Source organism: Numida meleagris, chromosome 2 (genome assembly GCF_002078875.1).
Source record: "Numida meleagris isolate 19003 breed g44 Domestic line chromosome 2, NumMel1.0, whole genome shotgun sequence".
Taxonomy (NCBI): domain Eukaryota; kingdom Metazoa; phylum Chordata; class Aves; order Galliformes; family Numididae; genus Numida; species Numida meleagris.
This window is the reverse complement of record NC_034410.1, coordinates 96,884,930-96,908,874: the sequence shown is the minus strand read 5'-3', so window position 1 is coordinate 96,908,874 and position 23,945 is coordinate 96,884,930. Positions and strand designations below refer to the sequence as shown.

The window sequence follows — 23,945 nt, the reverse complement described above, 5'->3', positions numbered from 1 at the left end:
AGGATCATCTTCTAGCTCACGAGCAGTCCGTTCTAGCAAGAGGACAGCAGACAAAAGCATGCAGAGGGTAGAAACAAGGGACAGAGACCTGGGAGGAATCCAGTGTTGCTGTCCAAGCGTGCAGAGATTAGGTTAGGAAAGTTAAAGCCCAAATGGAGTTGAACTGGGGCAGGGATGTCAAGACCAACAAGAAGGGCTTCTTTAAGAACTTCAGTGACAAAAGGGAAATATGTGCCTACTGCTGAAGGAGATGTGGAACTTGGTTACATAGGACATCTAGAAGGCTGAGTGCTTAACACCTTTGCCTCAGTCTTCATTAGCAACACTGGCCTCCTGGAATCCTATGTCCCAGAGACCAAGGAAAAAATCTGGAATGAGGAAGAAGCACCCATCATTGTAGAAGATCAGGTCAGGCAGTACTTAAGCTAACTGTGACCTACTTAAGTCCATGGGCCCAGATGGAATGCACCCTTGGGTGAGTGCTGAGGGAGCTGGCAGGTGTTATTGTGAAGCCACTCTTTATAATCCTTAATTGAGGTGGTGATTGAGAGAAGTGCCGGAATACTGGAGGAAAGCAAATGTCACTCCTATTTCAAGAAGGGCAAGAAGGAGGACCCGGGGACTCCAGGCCAGTCAGCCTCACCTTGATCCTTGGGAAGGTGAAAGAAAGGCTAATCCTAGAAAGCACTTCTAGGCACATGAAGGGCAAGAGAGTCCTCAGGAGTAGTCAGCATGGATTCACCAAGGGGAAGTCAGGCTTGGCCAATTGGTTAGCTTCTATGATGAAGTGGCTGGCCTCGTAGATGAGGAGAGAACAGTGGATGCCTTCTGCCTTGACTTCATTGAGGATTTTGACACCACCTTTCATGAGATCCTTACAGAAAAGCTGTTGATGAATGGGTCTGGATGAGCAGACTGGGAGGTGGATAAGAAAGAGGCTGAGTGGCTGGACCCAGAGAGTAGTGGTCAGTGGTGCAAAGTCTCGCAGGAGGAGAGTAACTCATGGTGTACCACAGGGGTCGACACTGGGTTTGGTCCTGTTTAACAACTTCATTAATGATCTGGATCATAGAGCAGGGTGCACCCTTGGTAAGTTTGCAGATGACACAAAACTCTGATAGACTGATAGACCGGGGATCATGCTGCCATCCAGGGGGACCCGGTCAGGCTGGAGAAATGCGTGGATAGAAACCTCCTGAAGTTCAGCGAGGGGAAATGCTGAGTTGCACAGCTTTGCAGGAATGGAGCTGGGGGTCCTGGTGGACTTCAAGTTGAATGTGAGCCTTCAGTGTGCTCTTGCCACAAAGAAGCATAGTGGTATTCTGGGCTGCATCAGGCAAAGTATTGCCTAATGCAGTACTACTTTCTCTTGCATTAGTACTGCAGACGTTAAGTGCAGTAAATGATTTGCCCACCCAATCTGACTATTGTATGCAGAACAGAATTACCCTGCCTGAGTTTGTTTTGGAGGAGATAACCTTGAAGTCTTCTGGGTATATTGTGTGCTCCCAGATTTTGAATTGCGATGAAGCAGCTGTGGAAAAACACCATCCCACTTTGAGCATGTTGTAAAAACAATGTTTGAATTTAATACTGCAACTTACCCACTTTTAAGGAGCTTGGAATCTTTTTGCTGGTTTGTGTACTTTCTTGATTCTGATAAATTAACTTAACGTGCCAGTTTACTGCCTAAATAAACTTCAGTTCCATGCTTGAGATGAAGTACCTTTGGTGTGCAGTCGGCTTGGATGTTAGCTTTTTGAAGTTCACTGTCTTAAAGAGAACGATCTACTTGCATTTAAGCTGTTTCATATAAGGTACTGTCCAACCTTTTAATAATGTGTACCTGATTTTGTAGAACTCTACAAGATAGCAGCTCTGATTTTATACAGTGATAAATTTTTATATAATTTTGGAGTTGATGCTCTGTGATGGGGTCTTCGTGTATGTTATGGATAGGTAGTCTGATTTTGAATTGAACATCTAATAATCAAACCTCTCTCCCTCTAAAAAATGTTTTCAGTTCATTTGCTCTGTACTGTCAATGAGTAGATGCTGGCTGTAATCAATCTCTGACCTTCCCATAGGTATCATGAACTGAGGAGGTTCCTTTCAGCTCTTCCTTCACACTCCAGAAAGCGTATTCATGTCATACTTTTCTCCCTTATGTTTGACTTTGCCAGGCAGAAGGATGACTTGCTGCTCAGAAGACCTGAATTTAAAGAGGAAATATGACAACACTGATCCCAAAAGACCATTGTACAGATCCTACTTGTCCAATAATACATCATCTCTAGGTTCTACTGCAGTGTAACTGGCAAGGTTGTGGCAAGCCAGAAAACTTGGGACAGCATTTCAGCAGTGGAAGCTGGCTCTGCAGAATCTGTGTCATTTCTTCCCGCTTGCTAGTTGCGGTTGTCCAAGATATGTGGTTGCCAGAGGCAACCTCGGCATTAGTGTTGCGGCGGCTGCACGGTTATGATTGCTGGAATGGAAATTCAGTGTATCATGTTTTTGGAGATCTCTAGTTTCTCTGAGCGTAGGCAGCGTCTGTCATTCCTTTCTAAGGCCGTTTTAAGTCGAAAAGACAGGAAAAATCTTGGCATGAATTGTCTCTGCACCTTTCACAACAGTTGGAATAGCCTGGCACTCTCACAGTTTTTATTCTGGAAAGATGCTGTAACTGGTGTCTTGGCTGCATACTGCCAAATGGGTTTCTTAACTCCCTGTTCCCTTTAACTGATTCCCAGGAGCTGTTAGATTGAAATTACAGGTTTAAAAAGCCATGACGTCTTGTCATCATACATGACAGTTATATCAGTATGTGTTGAAGATCTTATTCTGGAAACCCTAGTTGCAGATCCCAGAGTCCATTGTTTCAATGCTCCCATCTCTTCTCCCCTCCGTTCTCTTGCTTTTCTTGAGGAGCTGTCATGATTTAAGCTCTTGTGCTCGGGCTGCTAGTGTCAGCCAGTCATTTATTTTCCCGTTCCCAGGATTAGCGATATATATGTTTGTGTGATTGGAAACTCCTGAATCTTTTGCTATTGTGTCATTTATTATTTGAAGGATATGCCATTCTAATTTAGAATATGGTGCTCCTCAGAATGTTAATAGATATTTTCTTCTGACTGATGATCCTTGTGTCAGGAAGGTCTGCACCTATGCCTATGCTCAAGATCAGTGCTGTCACTGAACTAAATAGCTGGGTGCTGCAGGAACAGTGAAAGTTAGTCTTATTTTGTTCTTGTTTTCTGTTGGTACAGAAGTTCCTTATGAGTTGTTTATTAAATCTGATGGTTTTGAGTCTTGAGAGATTTTATATAGCTTCTGTAGAGCTTGTCTAGAGTTACAATTAACAGTCCAACAAAACAAAACGGAAGAAAAAACCAACACAAAAAAGCCAGCCAAATTTGAGGTGTTGTATGCTGCTGGGCCCTGCAAAGGCACTGCCTACGTGGCTATAAATAAAACTGAGAATTATGTCCTTAATAATGTTTATATAGCTCAAAAAAGAAGTGGTTGGTCTTCTCTGAGTGTATCACCAGTCTCAGAGGATGATTCGGATACCTGATTTTACTTCAGCTTGTGCTGTGTGTTATGGAAGTTATTTTTAGATGAGACTCTGTGAGCAAATGCAACTGGATCCTGCTAGGGCTGTCAAGGGGCAAGAGGCAGGAAACTTTGAAGTCGTTCTGTAAACCTTCCTCATGGGTCCTATGCCAAGTTTGAGTGGATTAAGGGGGTGATTATTTTCCTCTACCATATAAAGACAGACTAGAAATTATTTTTTCAGACAAGTAATACCAATTTGGTCCTATTTTCTCAAAAAAAAAAAGTCTTGAATTTTAACTAGTTCGCGTGTGTTTTCAATTATGGCTCCCTATTCTGGTTCTCAGTCCCAATTCTAGTCTTCATTGACTTGTATCCTGTTGTTTTCTATCAAGGCTGTGTTTAGTACTCTTTCACAATCAAGGATTTGGACTGAAAGAGGGTGATCAAAATACAAACTTTGGTCGGATAGTGAGCCCTCTAGTGTAATAACATGCTTGCTAGTCTTACCACTTTCTTCAGAGTAGTCCTGAGACCTCTGTGGAATACTGTGTCTGAAAGAGAATCGACTTGCATTACCTCGTGCAGTTGGTGGTTTTGTTGTAGCTTATAACTTGTATAAAAACGTATAATTTTAATTCTGTGTAGTAGAAGGTTTTTTTTGTAAATGGAATAGCTGTTGTTGCAATTTCAATAGTGGTGAAATGACTACAGTTTGTAGTGATTGCATTTGTAATTTCTAAAGAATAGTTAGGCTTCTTGAAAGTTAATGTGCGCGTGAAATAATATTGGATAAATTTCATGTTCATTCGGAATTCCATTTTCTAAGTTATATTCCTTCAGTGCCTGTGCATTCACGCTTTCAGATGATGGGCACCGCTCAGAACACTGAACCTTTCTTGCTCTTGCTGCATGGCATCAAATGGAGGTGAACTCTTCTGGAAGAAGGGCTTTTATGGCTTAATATTGAAATTATGCCGCTGTTGTGCAATCCAACCGTAGAATCAATTCCTATCTTGATGGTTTAATGCAGTCAGTATACTGCGTCGGATAGGCGAATCTGGCAATTAGTTTCTTTCCCGTGAATTTGTTAGAATATATGAATAAACAGAATATCATCTTCCTTGCCTGCTTTGAATTTAAATAATAAGGTTTATGTGCTTCTGTCAAGTCTGTAGGAACTCAGAAATCTAACAGAAATTGAAATGTCAAGCACAGTTAGTCTGTTTCAGTATCATAGTGTTTACTGTCTTTGGAACTCTTCCAAACATTTAAAGTACGCATCCCTATCCTATCCCTAAAGAAAAATCCAGCAAAACTTAGTTTAGCATTTGACCATTACCTTCCAGGTACCTAAAATGTTAAGAAAGCTTTGATGAAATTAACTTAATGACTGCTCTGTTTAAAAAAAATCTATGTGTGTATATATGAACTGCTTGCACCAGCAGCTTGAATCAATCATACTATTTATTTCTTCATTGCTGTAATACATCTTATTGTAACTTAGATGATAGAGTATGCTTTGCGTGTAATGGTTTATGTGCTTAACAGATGTATGATTTAACCGGTTTTTAGAAACTTATTGCCTTCAAATTACATTAAATTAAGATTAATTTGTACTGTATAAGCAGATTTCCTTTTCACGGATACATGCGCATTTAAAAAAACAACCTTTTTATTTCTTTATTTTCAGGTCCCTTTACAGATGTAGTAACCACAAATCTTAAGTTACGAAATCCATCAGATAAAAAAGTATGCTTCAAAGTGAAGACCACGGCGCCTCGTCGATACTGTGTGAGGCCAAACAGTGGAATTATTGACCCGGGAGCATCTGTAATTGTTTCAGGTAAAATCAAATAGTTGCAGGTTGTATGCTTTTTAGACCTTTAATCAAGTTTTCTAATGGTGATCTCGGAGGCTGTTGTAAGTACGCCAGCTTTTTAAAAAGGATACTTAAAAATAAAACTCTTTCCCTTCATTAGTGCAAATATCGACTTTTGATGATGTAAACCTGCGATGATGCATGAAAATGCACTGTGCCAGAAATATTTGCCATTTATCATATTTACCTGCAGCTCTCTGTGTGTAAAGGAAGGAAGAAAGTGGGAAACGGACAGTGACATTAGCAATACCTTTACTTCAAACTACTGTATTCATGTTTATATCTTGAAGTGGAATATTACTTGACTGCTCTGATGTGTTTCAAGTTTGTTACTTGGCAGCTCATTGCATTAAAAAAAAAACCCCAAACATTCACAGCTGTGGAATAGTTGTTTTCATTGTACTGGTCCCTGTTGTCTGAACTCTGTTGTTTCGTAGAAGTGTGTAATAAATAGCATATGTTACATAGGATCCTTACTCCTCAGCATTGTGAGCATTGATGCCACACGATACTCTTCCCCTCACCCCCTCCATGAAGCTCTACCTAGGTTTGACTTGCATACTTTGTACTGACAATCAGCAGTATTTTGATAGTTGGACATGTAATGGTCTAAATCTGTATGAGATTGGACTCTGTCATTCACAAGAAAATGAAAAAAGAGTAGGTATTGGCCTTGTGACTCAGTAAATGGTTTTGGTAGGTTATTCTCCCAGTTTTTGTGAGTTAGTAATTTTCTGAGTAAGAGTTTTCAAACCAATGGCTGTAAGAGGGGAGAAGGGATGCAGACCCATCATATTTCCCAGCTTGGAGGGAAGTAAGTCTCCTGTAGATAGCTTGTGGTCTTGTAAGTTGTAGAGATAAAAGTAATACAGGTATGAGCTCCTAGATCTTCTAAATCTAGAAAATTGATTTTTGTAGCAGCCTTGAAAATCTATAGCAAAACAAAAAAGGAAACATGGAGGAATCCTCAGAGCTTTTCAGGCTCATAAGTGTCCCCTTATACTCTTGGGGAAATTGAAAAGCAGCTGGGGAACTGGCTTGAGGTGTATGTTCAAAAATTGCAAGGAATAACTCAGGAAAACTTTAAATTTTGATGGAATTAAACGTTAAAAGTAACTTTCCTTCTAGCAGAGTCATCAGTTTTCCAATCTAATATCAATGATCCATAGAAAGTGACCTTTTAAAACTTTAGTATTGCTGTGGACAGTTCAGTGTTTTGTGGATAAAAGATTATTTTACTGAAAAATTGTTTCAAAATTTGGATAGTCAAAAGCTTACTTTATTTTCCGTCTTAACTTTGACTCTCAGTAATTTGTCTTAATTACGTATTTGATTGCTAGATGGGAGAACCATCTGATATGAAGGTTTTTTTTCCTGTGATCCTGCAGTATCTGATGATTTCATAGTTCTGCCTTGTAGTTACAGCTTGCCTAGCGAAGCTCCTCTTCTTGGAGATGTCAAAGGCCAGGATGGTTGGGGCTTTAGGCAGCCTAGTCCAATGGAAAGTGCCTTTGCTTGCACTAGGGAGGCTGGAACTGGATGATCTTTAAGGTCCTTTCCAACCCAAACCTTTCCATTATTCTGAGTCATCCTTTTAATTCTTTCAGTCAATCAATTCATTGAATGTCCTTTTTCAAAAGAGAGACTGCTTTATCTGTTTTTCAGCTTCAGGTTGGCTAATAAAGGGAAACAGTATCATAGAGCATCAAAGCCGGTTGACTTTCCATTTTGCATCTCAGTGAATACTGTTTTTTCTGTGTTGCTGGAATCTCATGCGGTTATTCAGCTACAGTACCTCCAAGACACAGATACTTAGTAACAGCTACTTTTCAGAATGAAGGCTTTTTTTTTACTGCTGTTTTTTGTTGTTGTTGTGTTTTGTTGTTAGGCATATAATTTCTCTTGGGTCACTTGGTAGGCCAAGTGCGCAGAGAGTGGTTTTTTTTTTTTTCTAGTGACCCACTTTATCTCTTGCATCTCTCTACTAAGTGTTTTCAGTGCTGACTCATTGTTCATGTCATTAAAAATAGATTTCTCTCCCATTGTTGGGCAGAGAGAACTCCATGTAGGATACCATGGTCTGAAGCTCTACGTTCAAAAGTAAATGTTGACAGTGTTAGCTGACTTTAGCCCATATAAATACATCAGCTGATTCAGAGTCAAGGGAGTTTAAAAATTTATGATTGGAAATGTGATTTAAATGTCATTTTAATGAAGTCTACGGACATTTTATGTGTCATTCAAGGGTGAATGAGTAGGTAACCATTTTCAACAAGGTTTATACATTTTTTCAAAAATACTAAGTCATTGAGACGTGCTTCTCTTTACTATTATCTGAATGACTTTTCCTTTACTTCCATGAGCTAAATTATCTGCTTATTATTGTATCATCTCTGCTAGTTGCTTCCTGTTGATTTTTCTTTCCAAGTTATACAATGTTACTGTTCTTCCTTCACAGCTTGGTACTGTTACTTGTTGCTGTTCTTCCTTCTGGTTTTCAGGCTCTTGTAAGATGTATCCTGTGGAAATAAAGCCATCCAATGTAGGAAACATTACCACCTTGCTAACAAGAGGCTGGCTTTCATAACAATTCGTTGTAATTCTCCTCGAGCTGATGTGGGAGCTGTTTGTGGATTCCAAGAATGTGCTGAAAATTGCGGCTTCGTGTATTCATGAGGTTTTCTGTGGTTATTCAAAGCCTAACATAGCTTTTAATAGCTCTCTGAATTCATGGACTCTTTCTCTGTTGGCTTTCAATTCAGTCTTGCTTTCAGCTCTTACCTGGTGGTCAGAGAGTACAAAGTTATTTAACTAACTGTCCAAGGATTTTGCCAGTTCTCAGGTGGTGGAAGCTGGCTTTGCTATTTTTCAAGGTATTCCATCTCTTCCCTTGGTGAAAGGAAGAGTACTACGTGCTTTCCGTAGTCTGTTGATAGAAAAATTCTTAGAGATAAATTGCTATAGCATCCATATTTGGAAGAAGCCTTTAGTTTAATCATTGATGTTTTGTACCAAAGTAAGACCAACGATTAAGGAACTCTGACTTGAAACCTTTCAAAACAGGATTGTTTGAAAGCATGTCAAATACCACAGTTCCTTTAACTGCTTTATTTTAATTCAGATTGCTAGATACAGTGATAGATTATTTAATTGTCCTTTGATTATGCTGTATGCAGCATTCAACAGGGAAAAATATCAAATAACCACCCAGCAGCAAACATCTGCAACACGTAACCAGTACGTAGGGTCTAAAATTAGGTGGCAGTATGATTAAATTTAGAAGTAACTTCATATGGACTAGTGAATTTGGAGAGACAAAGTTAATCACTTTGATATTGTACTTACTGTTTTATAAACTTACGCTATTCAATTCTACTGTGAAGAATTTGCTTTGTGTGAAAGCAGGGGTGTTGAACTGTTCATCCAGTGAAGATTTAGACTTGTGGGAAATACAATTTCCAACAATGCAATTATAACAGTATCGAAATCTTCTGACTGAACTTCTTGAGAACATATGGGAAGCTTGTTCAGAGTCTACAGTGTGTTTTTCTAGCTAAACGGATATTTCTACTCTGGCTTTTTCATTGCTGTAAAATAGCTAACAGTACAGATTGCTCTTGATAGGACTCCGTAGGTATAATTCATTTTATCTGAAATTACTTGCGTTTCTCTTAGTTTTACATGAAGATGCACTAAACTTGAATTTACTTTCAGTGAAACAGAAGTGCATGTGCACTGTCAAATAATTTACCTTTACAGTTCACTCTGGATCATCATCCTCTGGTAGAAAGTTGGAAGAGTGCACGTGTGTGCATGCATATGCAGATACTTAAAGTTTTTCTTGTCCTGGGCTCCTGTCTGGATTGAATCAACTCATGAAAGATAATGATCTGCTCTGTGGAAGTAGATTGGAGGTAGACTGTGCTGGCCATGTATTCATCCTTCTACTTCGTTAGTCCTCCAGTGCTACTATGACAAACCTTGTGTGTTCAGATATTTCTGCCCGTCCCTATACCGGGCCCGTTACACCTGTGGGTAGGCAAGTATATCCTGTAACATTCTGCTCTCCTTGTCTGTTTTATAGACCTGTGCTTTTCAGTCGCTTTGGACTAAAGAAACCACAAAAATAATGGTACCAGAGTGACCTGACAACCACTCTGGGCTGTTTTTTAAACAAAACCACCGTCACTAACAGAAAACCAGCCTCCTAATGGCTTTGTGTAGTTTGGATGGATGAAGATTCTGTACTCCTGTAATTGAAGCATTCCTTTAAAAATATTGTAGCGGTATAGTAATAATGGAGATAATTAATATTGTTATGTTGATGTTATTTATTTTTCCACTGAATTTGTGTATACTTCAGAATAATAACTTTGAAATGGGCATTTCCATTCTCGACCAACAGAATTTCCAACTTTAGAAAGCTGTCATTCAGAAATTGTCCTGTCACAAAAATACCCCTTCTTGTATATTCTATCTCTGGTACTTGTAGCACAAATTGGCTTGTGTCAAAAATGTCTGGTTTTATTCAGGAAGGTGGTTGCTGATTTTTTTTTTTTTTTAAATCTGCATTAGGCTGTGTTAAAGGCTGAAAAGGCAGAGGTGAAATGCATCAGATAAATACAAAGAGAGGGTATTAAGTATTTAATGTTTCACTTACAACTGCCTTTACAGAGCTTGGCTTTGAATTTCATCCCTTTTTCTCTACTGATAAAATATAGAATTCAAATGCATATATGGATTCTGGAGTGCTTTTAGGCAAACGTTAGCTATTACTGGACTTAAGGTTAAGAGTGTCAAAACCTGAATAAAATGTGTTGTCTAATTATTCTCTAACTAATCACTTCATCTTTTAAGAATTGAAGTTGAAACTCTTCTACAATGAATTATTAAAATTTAAAGCTTTTGGCAGCATTACGTCTTTCAGTAATTGTGTTTTGAATGAAGTATTTTAGCAGTTTTGCTCCTAGCTGAGATTAGTAAGTATGCCTTTAGAAGTCAGTTGAGCTTCTCCTACTGGTTGGTGGTCAGCCTAATGTAGGTTCTCTTCCCTTTCCTCCTTGGGTAGATGTCGTGAAGTCTGCCAGAGTTCTTTTACCTTGCATTCACTCAGTCATAAAGTGTGTTTATTTCAAAGAAAAGTCCTGTGGTGTTTGTTTGCTCTGTCTTACAGGGTGTATTTGTTCTTACTTGTACATTGAATGTCTTCTTGTTATAGTAGGTGGAGAAATAATCTTTAAAGCTACACTATTAAGGTGTTTCCTCTCATCACTTGTTGCTACAGTGTGTATCTATAGTGTTTTCAATGAGTCTGTTCAGTGAGAATCTAAAGTATATAGCATTTTTTTTACAGTGATTAGATCACATAGTTAAATGTTTTATTTTATTCTTTTGAACAGTAATGCTGCAGCCTTTTGACTATGACCCAAATGAGAAGAGTAAACACAAGTTTATGGTACAAACAATCTATGCACCACCAAATATTTCAGATATGGAGGCAGTGGTAAGTAAAAATGGGATAGGATGATAAGCTTGTTTTTTTTTTTTTTTTAAATCAGTCTTAAGTTTAAGTGAATCATGTTTTCCAAATGTTGTATTTTTGGAGAATTGAACGCCCTCTGATAAGTGGATTCAGGGTTTTTAATATTAAATAGAAGCTCAATTCTCAGAACTTACATATTGGAGTGGTTGAATTGAAGTAGTTGTAAATTAAAGGTAATGTCAGTTCAATGTTAAGTTACTGTTGCATTGTATCTGATATAGCTCATTGGAAGGGAATAAACGGGTTGTATTTGAAGGAATCAAGGGTGTATGCAAGCAGCAAGCCTGGAGCCATGTGAAATGGGTGCATTTGGGCTAAGAACTGCTTGTCTGAAAACTTGAATGGTATTCTTAGGAACTGAAACATTTGCAGGACTGTTCTGTCTCTCAAATACACCAAGTGGCTAAATACAGCACAAATGATAGATTTATTTTCCTTATTAATAGAACAAGTCATGTATTCAGTTTTTGGGTGGGACTGGTCTGATGAAAGATCTAGAAAGAACAGAGCTAGGTTTGTGCTTGTTAGTTCAGAAGGACACCTTAGAAGCAATTGGAAGGTTAGCCTTCAGTTGTCAGAACGTGGCCTTTAGAGCATACATGGGCTCCCATAATCATATATATCAGGCTCCAGGGGAACGATGCACAGGCTTCTGTTTCTAAAGACTTCCCTGAGTTCACGTGGTGATTTACACAGTTCCGTGTTCACTGAAGGTGGAGGAGGAGAGGGTAGACAAAGTAAAGATAGAAGGTTTATGAATCACTAACATCCACTAAACCTCTGCAGGCTTAGGCTCTCTTCCCTTATATATGAAGGGGGAGACTATTGTGGCATTTCTCTCCACTGGAAACAGTGGAGAAGTTTTTGTTAAGCTTTTGAGACGTGTAGCTACAAAAATAACATCTCTCCTCCTTGTTGTCTGGTTTACTTCTTCTTAATATGCTCTGATAGCTCTTGGTTATGCGTGAGAAGTGAAGCATCAAGCATTTGGTGAGAATATAAAAATCCTTTTTAGAAGTACCTTTCAAATAACGGCTTTCTCAGCGAGTTGAAGTATCGAATACTGAGGAACAAGTCTGGCAGAAAATTAGTAATTATAGTTATGAGTTAGCGTGCAATTAATGCCAGTGACAAAAGAGAACTAAAGAAATTTACTCTGGAGCTAAGTATAGAATCGCTAAAAGCGTCTTTGAGTAATTTATTTAAAATAGGTGCTTCCAAGATAGAATATGAGGAGCACATACACCGAGCAGTGATAGACCGACTCAAGTGATACTCTGTTTCTGATTGTGCTATGGAAACCGTCCTGCTGTCCCTCTTGCTGGGCCCTACAAATCTGTGGATCCTCTTGACATTCAGTTCACTTGACTCCATTTCCAGACTTAAGTTTAACCGTGTCTAGCTTTTAGTACTTTTGTAGTAGACAAAGGTGGACAAAAAATGTTCAAAAGGAAATCTGAAAATTTCAGCTAGGGCAAGGATAGTATTCAGCTTTGTAAGAGTTACAGGGAAGCTCTAAGAGCAGGCTTATGAGCTGTTCAGATTTTTGTGTGAGTGGGTTATTAAATAACTATATATTACTCGTTTTAGTGGAAAGAAGCAAAACCTGATGAGTTAATGGATTCCAAATTGAGATGTGTGTTCGAAATGCCCAATGAAAACGATAAACTGGTAAGTAAGAAAAGAGGGGAAAAAAAAAAAACTGTCATACACTGACTGTTAGGATCCTACAGAAATTTGTTTGAAACTTTTTTTTTGTAAAGCTATTTGATTTGTTGGTGAAATGGATTTTTGGAATCTCTACTAAATTAAATGAAAAGGAGGACGGGGCCTCACACTGAATAACAATATATGGGGTGAACTATATTAAATTTCAGGATGAATACTGATATTCTTTGTGCATGGTCTGCACGTTGTAATGCAAACAAATTAATGTTGTCTTCTACTGTATATAATTTGCCATGGTACCATAATTTCAAATTGCTTCATGCAAAAAAAATTATCCTTTCCTTATTCTTATTACTGACTGACTTTAGCATTATATTGCTGTCAGATGAAAACTGAGTCTTCAGTACTGCGTACAGGGAAAAGCAAATTGAATCATTTGCTTTTTGAAGTATTAAATGCTTTTCAGTTTTAAAAATTCTCTTTCTAATTCATCTGAATGAGGAAAGGAAGTACTGTTTAGAAATGAATATGTGCTCTGGGAGCCTTAAGTGCATCGTTTAAGGTAGTGGTACAGACAGATAATCCAGATGAAAAAAAAACCCCTAAAACCTCCTTAATGCTTCTGACTTCAAACAAAATCAATTCTATTTGTATAGGAGATGACAATTTCATTGTATGTGGATTGAAGGTGTCTGTTTTGTGTCACCTGATGTTTGGAATAACAGTTAACTGTCAGTTATCTAGCTTTTTGGAATATGACTGAAGTTCTTACACATTAATGCTTTTCTACCCTCATTCTTCTGATTTATGGAATCTTAATACTGCACATTCCTACTTACTTACCTCTTAATTTTTTTTTTGGTGCTGCTTTTAGCATCGTGAGGTAGAGTGCTGAAGCAGGATTTCTGTTAACAACCTTATTCACTTCATGGCTTTAGCTTTCACACTGTTCAGTTTGTACTGTAGTCTGTAAGGTGTGTTGGGGGAAATCCATGTTTTTTGGGTAAAGGGTAACTGAAGATGTGGGCCTTTATTCAGCTGTGCAAGTTGCCTGTGTGTGCCTCTTAGTTATATCTAAGGTGTCATTTACTGAGTAGTACTAAATACATTTATACTTCCTTTAATGTGGTACCTTCATAGTATAGGCTGCACATAATTATACTTCTCTGAGTAGCAGCATGAGGTTGCAAAACCCAATGTTTTAGCAGTTGATTTAGCCACTCACTTAAACCTTGCCATGAGAAATCCTCCAGGACCTGAGGGTAAGGCTTACATGCCACCTCAGGATACACCTACACCAGGGTGCAAGTACTTTGCTCCAGTCGGCTGCCACTTTCTTCAGATGCCTGCTGGTCACAGCCTGGAGATTGACATAAGGGAACCAGTCAGGGAGGTTAGAAAGCAGTGGAAGGAGGTTTGCTTTATGAGGTAGGTCCCTGCTGAAGTTTCAGTACTACGAAGGGAACTCAGTTTACCTAATGAATCAAAAAAAAAAAAAAAAGCTCCAAGTTCTTCTCTGCTTACTCATGGTAAAAATAGGCTGGTCTTTTTAAATCCAGTTAGGAGTACCTGTGTAGAATAGCAGGGTATGTCTCTTACGCTGCCTGTGGCTGCGTTGCTGAAGATTTAAAATGCAAGTAGATGCTGTAGGCCAAATAAGTGCTGTTAGCAAAAAAAGAAAAAAAAAGTTGATAGTATATAGATATGATAGATATGTTACCTTTTAGTGGATTTTCTGTCACGTTCAGGTTGGACTGCTTCCCATGCAATATGTGGTCTAAGGGATGACATAGCTCGGTAGTTTATCTAGTAGACAGTGTAGCTTGAATTTTAATATGAGTCTATTGCCCAGTCTGAACTTCAGCACAGCTTTGTGCTGTTCCCTTATGGAACCATAGGATGTCTTGGGTTGGAAGGGACCTCAGAGCCCACCCAGTCCCACCTTGTGCCGTGGGCAGGGCTGCCCCCACCAGCTCAGCTGCCCAGGGCCCCATCCAACCAGGCCTTGAGCGCCTCCAGGGATGGGGCACCCACAGCTTCTCTGGGCAGCTGTGCCAGTGCCTCACTGCCCTCTGAGTGGAAGAGGGGAAAAAAAAAAATTCTTCTTTTCCACTTAGTTGAACTTGGTAGGAAAATTACTGTTGTTTGGTGCATTTTCTGTTACTGTGTTACTTTTTTTGGTGCCTGCTGAGTCAGTGTGAAGCAGCTTAAGTGTTCGATTTTTGTCTCAGTGGCATTTAGCACGGAATGTAAACAGTTCATTCTTCTCTTGCTTTTTAATACTTTCACTAATCAGAACTGAACCAGTAACAGAAGTCTTTTATTCAGAGTACTGTAAATATAACTGTCTGTGTTAGTAGCTGGATTGTGTTTCAGTTTTAAGCTGTGGATAATTTTTCTCTAGGTAAGTAAAATTCTCAAGTCATTCTTAATATTTGTAGAACGATATAGATGCAAGCAAACCCGCTCCAGTACAGAATACATCTAAGCAGGATGGACCGATGCCAAAACCACATAGCGTTTCACTTAATGATACTGAAACGAGGAAGCTAGTGGAAGAGTGCAAAAGACTTCAGACAGAGGTTATGAAGCTGTCGGAAGAAAATCGGCACCTGAGAGTAAGTTCTGCTTCCTCGCATATATTGAAATGATTCCATGCGTCTTGATTGAGAAGTCTGGTTTGTGATTAGGCTTAGAAATGTGTATTCTGGAAATTAGGTACAATTGCTGGAATGCTGAGATTGATTTGCAGTGTAATTTTACTGTCCCGTATACTTCATGCTTCTCTGTGATTGAGACTTCAAGATTGTCGCGGATGAGATACTGGAGCTATGCTGTTTGCTTACTCAAAATGCAGTGAATATAGGCCTACTTAAGGTGGCCCTAGCTACTTTGTACATCTCAGATTTAGTCTTATTCGCTTTTAATACAAGCGAATAAATTTAATACAATAACATTTTGTTATTCATCCATAAGAATGAGTAAATGAGATCCGAATCAGTAACACAGCATCTCAGATTGTTAATGAATAAGGACAACTGATTCACCAGAGGAGGTGAGCAAATGTTGCTTTCCAGTACCCTCTTGTAAAGGTGCGCTTTCAGTAATTTGTAACTAATTGATAGGTGACTTTGTGACTTTTCTGTGTATTTGGTTTTGGGTATCTGAAAATTTTATAGGCAGTTGTCGCCTTTTAATGATCCCTAAAATAATGATGTTTCTTTACGTGTAATTCTGCTGCCGTTTGAACACTTTGAGAAATAGAATACAAAGCAGATGTTTCTTTTTAACAGTAAGGAATTACTGCTGTTTAATTCGTACATGGTAAGTAAAAATAGGATTCTTTATTTGCCCAGCAAGAATTTTAGAATCTTTCTTAAGCAGAGCATGGGCAGACTAGTGAATTACCTATCTGTACTTGAAATGTCACCGTTTGCTCTGTGGGTTTAGTGTGCTATAATGTTACTTTTCAAATTACTATCTTTATTTAAATGTTCACCAGTAAATTTGACCTTTGAGTTAGGTTATATAAAATTGTAAAAAAAAAAAAAAAAAAAAAAAAATGTTTTCGTATTGTTTTTTTCATCTCTATATATCTTTTTCTCCTCTCAGGATGAAGGCTTGAGGCTCAGAAAGGTGGCACACTCGGATAAATCTGGATCACCCACAGCTTTGGCCCTCAGAGATAATGGCTCTAATTCTCTTCCATCACTTCTTGTTGTAATTGCAGCCATTTTCATTGGATTCTTTCTAGGGAAATTCATCTTGTAGAAAGAATGAGTGAGAGAAGCATGCAAAATGCAGCTTCTGTTTTTTTTTTTTTTTTTCCTTGGCCAGAAAAAGATTTGTTTACCTACCACTTCATTGGTAGTATGGCCCAAGTGACCATTTTTGTGTACAGCATCATAACAGGCTTTGCCTTTAATGATCTCGCACGGTTAGAAAACACAATCTAAAAAGACAAACTGTTCGGCTACTGGACAAAATTGTACATTAAGTCATCAATAGCAGGTGTCAGTTGCACAGTCAGTCCTTTATGGAAATTCATAAATAAAGAATTGTTCTTTCTTTCTGTGGTTTTAATAAGAGTTCAAAAAATTGTTCAGAGTCTTGTAAATGTTATTTTAATAATCCTTTAAAATTTTATCTGTTGCTATTACCTCTTGAAAAATGATTTATTAGATTGCTAATCCCACTCATTCAGGAATATGACAAGAGGTATTCTGGGGAAAATGGTGCCTCTTACTGTGTAAATTTTCTCCTTACCTTACTTTGCTAATATCATGGCAGAATTTCTTTCTTATCCCTCGTGAGGCATTGTTGAGAGTTCTTCATCCTTACAATCCTGTCCCATAATATTTAACATAACAAAAGAAATAAAATTGTTAACAGATTTTCTGCTGGGTAGCCTGTTTGTGTGTGTCATACTTTTAGAGGGGGATTCATAACAAGTTCATTGTTCGTGGCAATTTGCTACTTGTATCAGACTTCGAAGTTTATTTGCATAAGTCTCTGGCTTAGACTGTTGTAATAGAAGCTTGGGAAGAGGAAAAAAAAAAGGGTCTCCATTCTGTTTGTTTAAAAAAAAAAAAATTCTGGCTGCTTTCAGCTACAGAGAGGATAATTATCAAACTTGTTTTGGGACAGAATAATTTGGGTATCCAGCAGGTACAAATACCAGACATGAATGTTATCAGTGTATCAACAATTTGCTTGCAGTGTGCAAGAGTGTAATAATCAACCTTCTGCTCCATCCTTGGATTTTTTGGGTGTCTTTCAGGAGTCAACATTATTCTCCTTTGATTTCGTAAGGGTGCTTAATTCAAACGTACCAACTTACTGGGTTTATAATTCCATTTTAGTAGATAATCAGAAATGCAATTTGAGTGATTCAGACACCCATAATGAATTCCGTGATGCAGAAGAGTTGGTATTTGCTGAGTGAGCCTTAGTTGCTCACTTCTTGAAAACAAGTCATTTTATGCAACTCTTGGCAGACTTACTCATGTTAACCATGTGTAGCTACGTTTTAAAGAATGCATTCTGGGGGTCTAAAATGCTTCCCTGCACTTAATCTTATGTCTTGCCTCATCTTCGAATATGTCCTAAAACAATCAGTAGTAATGGAACGAAATAGCTGTACATTTAACTAAGCATAATCCAATACGGGGAATTACTTGTAAACTGAAAAATTATGGAAGGGATATATTCCTTTAAGTGAAACTGTGTATGCTTTTGGACAGCTTGACTTGATGTGGTGCAGCTAAGTGTGTTAGACCTTGGTATATGCACACGTTACGTAGCTGAGAAAAATGTTCTAGAGAAGATGTATGTTATCTTGGTTGCCTTTTGATTTCTAGTGCTTTTTTTTTTTTAAAGAAAACTATAATTACGTCATGTTTTGTCATTGCTGTCTGTGATATACTTTTTATAAAATCTTGCATACGTGCAAGGAAGATGATGAAGAAAATACAAATACTGTTTATCTTTTCACTTAAGCATGCAAGCACAGATGTTTCCAATTACTTGTTCCAGTATCTGCATTCAAGTCGCCTTCCATCCCAGTGACTGGAAACACTGTTAAGGTCTTGATTATTTTGGTTCTGCTGGTTTGAAATAGTGTAATTCTCCCAGTTTTTTTTTTCTTTAAATAGAACATTAACGCATCAGACTTCCATAGCCTGTTCCAGACTAAGTATGTTGAACGTAACGAAGGCAATAAGTGTGCAGGATGTAGTTTGCCTGAGACAGAGCAGTCATTCCTGCAGAGAAGGAAAAAAACATTCCCTGGAGATCTCAAAATATTTACAGCATAGTGTGTAGAGGTTTTCAAGGGTAGCTTTCAGGACTTGAGAGCAGAAAAAGGAGTCGTCGCTCAATGCGGCCAACTGAGGTTTTGATGTCTGGCAGCAGTAATGAGGTATAAACAATGGTAGAATAAGATGGAAATGAATTATTTTCATAAATACAAAACAGGTGGTCATAGAACTTGGTCATGGTTTGAGTAATGTCTTCAAAGTGAAAGTGTGCAGCGGTCTTGTAACCAGTGTACTTACTGATGGTATAAGGAGACTGTCACGGTTTCCAGTAATCCCTGCATAGCTGTATATAAAATGTAATGCTAAAACTATTTTGCTCTCAGGAGTCACTTTGGATGAGATCAACTGTATTCAGTGAATTATGTAATATGGATTAAATTGTTTGTGTTTGTTCCTGAAATGGTTAGAACTTCTTACTTTGTCTGCCTGCTTACTTGCGTATGTAAGCATGGGGAAATGGCCTCCGCTGCTCCTAACGATAAGGTCAGGTGACAGTGCCCATGAAGTCATATGAGGCTAAATGTGCAACTTCAGTTAAATATACAACACATGTCCCATTTTGGCTTTTCAGAAGGACAAGATGGAGCAAGTATACAGTATCAAAGTAGTATTTAAAGCTTTTCTGATCTTACCACTTTACAAAAGGGTAATGTGATTGTTCAGGTGAAGAAGAAGCCTTGTTAAATAGAAAATAAAACTTCTGTAGTAATTCTGGGCACCAAATTTAATCCACATTAAAAAAAATGTGTATATGTATGAAGTTCATTTTAAAAAAGTTATTTGCATCAATGCACAGTTTATTTGTGCAGTTCTACTCATTCTCTAAAAGCTGTTAGACTTTTAGAGTCTGTTGTTCAGGCTTGCATGTTTTCTGCTGATTGAAACTGATTTCCATTTGAGAAGCAACCAAACATTAGCTTGAAATGTCATTACCCTCTTGGGAGGAGAAGGGGTGGAGGGAGGAGGTGGAAGGTGACATCTTGCAAAGGGGGAAAGACAAAGTCAATAAGCAAAACTTATTTTTCAGGCCTTCTTCAAAGATATTAAAAGCTGAAGTGTTAATAAACCATTAAAAACATAGTAGTGTCCTTTTTTATTTTGAAACTTCTCCCCGAATGCTTATATTTTGCAGGCTTTAGGGTACCGAGTAGGTGCATGTAGGTCTGTGTCTAGGACCACCTTACGGGCAGTCTGACTGCCCTGCATGGAGATTGGGTGCTGCAGTCAATCTGCCCAGCACTGCGGGTGCTGATGACTTGCCTGATTTACAATAGTCATCATGACAAAGAGTTATCTTTTTTTTCCTGTTTGGAGTCACAAGCGTCTGTGAGCAGACTTGCCAGTGCAAACTCTTGCTTCAGTCTTGCAAGAGTTGAAAGGTCTTTGTGGTTACAGAGCAGCCCTCATAAAGATTGATACTGTCATGTCCAGCTTTAAGTGTTTATGGGTGGGTTCGAATTCTGCATCGTGTCTTTTTAGCCCCATTTCTGTGAATGGCCAGGTATCAGGTGAGTGTCATTGCAGACTGTGTGCTGGAAGCTACATCCTGGGCTAGTGCACACCCCTGCTGCCATGGAGACTCTGCCCTTGCTGGGCTTGGTCCTCTGTGGCAGCCTTGTTCTGGGGTCTTAGATGTTGGCCAAGATGGGGGAGTTAAACACCAGACAGTTTTCACAAGGGATCGGGCTCCTCTAGGAATGACAAATGAGACTGATTTCTTTATTCCCTGTCTGAACTTCCTCTCCAGGGCAATCAAGTAATGTAACCAAGTATATAATTGCAGTTGGTCTGTCATGCTTTTGTTTTTGTGTGCTGATTGTGGTGGGATTGCGTAAGTAGTGGTAGTGTCATTTAGAGGGGAAAAAAGGATGACAAGTGGCTGTGTAGAAATGAATTCCTGTGCAAAACTATTAGTGCTTCTTCCTCCCTTGCCAGGACAAAGGTTCATGCGTTTGTGTGGTGATCTGCACTTGGGAACTGATTCGGATGAAATCCAGATTTTTTTCATGTTTAACAAATTGTTGCATTTAAACGGTGATGCGAGCATCTCCCCTGCCATGCTGCAGTAGCATTTTATTTAAAGCTTGGTACCAGTTTATGTAATGCTGCTAACGCTGCCAGCAGCGTATTGAATCCCGGTGTGTACAGTAGCTCCTTCTGTTTCTGGCAGCAGCAGAATGCTCTTCATCCCCCTCCCTTTCCTTTAGATAAGTTTGAAGGGGTGTTACGGTATCCAGGCACAGCGGCATGAGACAGACAGCTATGAATGATAATAGCTAGGGAGTCTCAGCTCAAGACGCTTAAGTGAAAAACTAATTCAAAAGTGACTGAAATAGTTATTCTTACCTTCTAATCTTGTGTATAAGAAAAAGGCAGTGTGACTTTTATTAGTCTTCTTATCATCCATGTTATACAAAGAACCAAAAACTTTAGTTTGGAAATAACCTTCAGGATGTTCTTGTAAATGTATCTTTCTGATGGTGTTTGTGTAGGTTGGAGAGCATAGGTGAATTCAGATTGTCCCTGGTGGTCAGTGTCCAGGCAGTAATTAAATGGCAGTGTTCGTCAGTAAGGCTGGCTCATCCTGATTTTAGAGATGGGGAGATTGAGGCACAAGCGTCGGAACAGTTGGTTGGGAAGGGGTGACTGAGGCACAACCTCTGTTCTCTACCATACCTCCATCTTGTTTATCATCAAAACTTCCTTGGTCGTTGTCCAATTGTTTTTTTTTCTAAAATTTTCATTTATTTAATTTTGCTGGGTTTCCAAAATGCTACTTTATGTTGCATGGAAGTCTTTCATAGGCTTTTAGAGCACCACCTCCAACAACTAGCTGTTGCTTTCCTGTTCCTGAAGCTATATGTTAGGCAGAGAATGCCTTTATGAGAGGTGTTTAATGGTGGATTGTATTCACTCACATTACAGCCTGACCTTACTAAAGACAGCACCAAAACCAAGAAATACCCCAAACCTAACAGGAATAATAATAAAGCCAACAAAACTAAAACCCACCTAAACATTTGGGCACGTTGCGTTGGCAGTATTAGAACGTATGAGTGCATAGCAAAAGGTTTTTGTGGAGTTGGTGCTGTTCAAACTTGTCACGTAGAAGAAAATAAATAGTCCTAAACCTATACAACCACCATGGTGATGGTATGGCTTGCTCTGCACTTAGGAGTGGCGAATTATTTTTCCATTGCTGTGTTGATAGTCCAAGTACAGGTGATAAAACTGTCCTTTGATTTTTGGAGGCGCTTCTTCCAGAAGTGTCAAACCCTCTTCAAACCCAAACCTGCAGGCAAAGGTGCTGCAGCAGTAGGAGGCTCTTAGAGGTTAGATCCACTGTTACGTGTTCTCTTGAAACTAGGGAGTGCCTCGCTGTTACAACAGCTTTTCAGACTGCAGTACACTTCTGCGCTGGTCTGAAGGCTGGCTTAAAAAGCAGTGATGATGAGGATTTAGTAACTACCTTGATGGATGAAGATGATGCTCTGTTCTGTAGCGTTTGAGGTATTGCTTTAAATCATCATGCAGGACAGTCTGTGGTTCATAGAACCACGCTTTGGGAAAGCTCAGGAGAAGAGCTGACAGAAAACAAGACCTGAACCTGGGTCAAATGCTCTCACCTGAGCTGCTAATGAGTGCAGCTTTGATAATGGAAGAGTGCTTCATAGAAGATGAAAGCTCACGCAGTAGCTAATTTGCCTTGATTGCCTTCTTAATCACCTCAGGTTAGTTTGGAACTTTGAAAAGATGAGATGTGGGACAGGTGCCTCCTATTCAAGTGGGAGCTCAGGAGTGGCTGGTGTCATGTGAGAGGAGGCCGGGTGGTCGGAAGAGGGAGTCATGAGAAGAGCAAGGCTGTTTCAGAGCAGCTCTACCGATGGCTTCCTTTTCCCAGGTCTTCTCCAGGAACAGGAGCAGCTCAAAGTGTCTCTCCGAGCTGTGATGTTAGGAGAAAGGGAAGTGTGGTGTTAGGAGCCTGTTCCTAGTGCTGTTCAGAAGTTGCGTTTGTAGAACTAGAGGTGAAGCAGCCAAAGGTGAATGTTTTTTGTAACCTGCGGTATGCATACGGCTGCCTCCCGATCTCAGTTATCTTCTTGCCCTGCACGGAATCAGGGAAATGGAAAGCACTTGCTTTTATAATACATAAGGTGAGCCAATAATAGGCTAATATGTCAAATTGAGCGTTTGTCAAAATTCAGTAACATTTGTAGCATGTATCACCTCTTTGGGACTTTGTGTGTCTCTTGGGGCACTCCTAGTGAATGTGTGATGTTTCTCATTAAAAATGCTGGTAATTCCATGAGCAGCGTCCTCACATGTAAGCTGTATGCATGCATGCATAGATACATAACACGCACGGATTTGTCGGTTGCCATTTATGTCTCCGTACACTTGGATGGACGGAATACGTTGAAGCAATCCTGACAGTTCAGTAGTGGCCGCCAGGTGGCAGTGTGCTCTTACCGCCCACCCGGCGGGAAGCAGCGCGGGCTGCGGGCACGGCAGGGCCGGGCGCAGCGGCACCGCGTGGGGCGCTCGGTGCAGATAAGGGCTGGGCGGCCTTGTGATCTAATTCAGTTTTCCGTTAGGTGCTGAGGGAAACGTGATCTGGGAGCTGGGCTTCGATGTAAAGAAATCCATCACATCGGTCTAGCATGCTCTAGTCACGGATCTGGGCCCGTGCTTTTTCTGTGGAGTTGCAGAATTTGAGTTAGTGATGGAATTAATCATAGAATCACAGAATGGCTTGGGCTGGAAGGGACCATAAAGCCTACCCAGTCCCACCCCCTGCCGTGGGCAGGGCTGCCCCCAACCAGCTCAGCTGCCCAGGGCCCCATCCAACCTGGCCTTGAGTGCCTCCAGGGATGGGGCACCCACAGCTTCTCTGGGCAGCTGTGCCAGCGCCTCACCGCCCTCTGTGTGGAGAATTTCCTCCTAACATCTAGCCTAAACCTCTCTTATTTTATTTCAACGCCATTTCCCCTTGTCCTATCGCTATCAGACGGTGTAAAAAGGTGACCCCCTCCTGCTATAAGCCCCCTTCAAGCACTGCAAGGCCACAATGAGGTCTCCCCAGAGCCTTCTGTTCTCCAGGCCCAACAAGCCCAGCTCCCTCAGCCTTTCTTCACCAGGAGAGATGCTACAGCCCTCCGAGCATCTTCATGGCCCTCCTCTGGACCTGCTCCAACGGTTCCACATCCTTCTTGCGCTGGGGGCCCCAGGTCTTCATGCAGTGCTCCAGACAGGGCCTCATGAGGGCAGAGCGACAGAGAGGGACGGACAGCGACAAGAGACCAGGAGATGCAATTCCAAACAGCTCAAACCATCAGCTTTTTCTTTATTTGAAAGTGATGCTACCTTGTGCAGCTTTATTTTCCAACAGAAAGACTTGGGAAGGGCTGTGTGGTTCCCATGGGAAAGGGCTGTGGGAGCAGTGTCAGCTTAGATAATCAGTGTTCCCTTAGCTAATGAGGAT

General features: G+C 39.8%; 1 protein-coding gene across 1 annotated transcript in view; it reads left to right on the top strand.

The window, feature by feature from the left end:
* VAPA (VAMP associated protein A) overlaps positions 1-17,051 on the top strand; it is a 28,012-nt gene extending 10,961 nt beyond the window's left edge. The window contains exons 2-6 of the mRNA XM_021387343.1: positions 5,246-5,398; positions 10,834-10,937; positions 12,567-12,647; positions 15,086-15,262; positions 16,257-17,051. Coding sequence (XP_021243018.1) covers positions 5,246-5,398; positions 10,834-10,937; positions 12,567-12,647; positions 15,086-15,262; positions 16,257-16,415 — 674 coding nt within the window. The 3' untranslated portion in view covers positions 16,416-17,051. The remainder of the gene's footprint in view (positions 1-5,245; positions 5,399-10,833; positions 10,938-12,566; positions 12,648-15,085; positions 15,263-16,256) is intronic.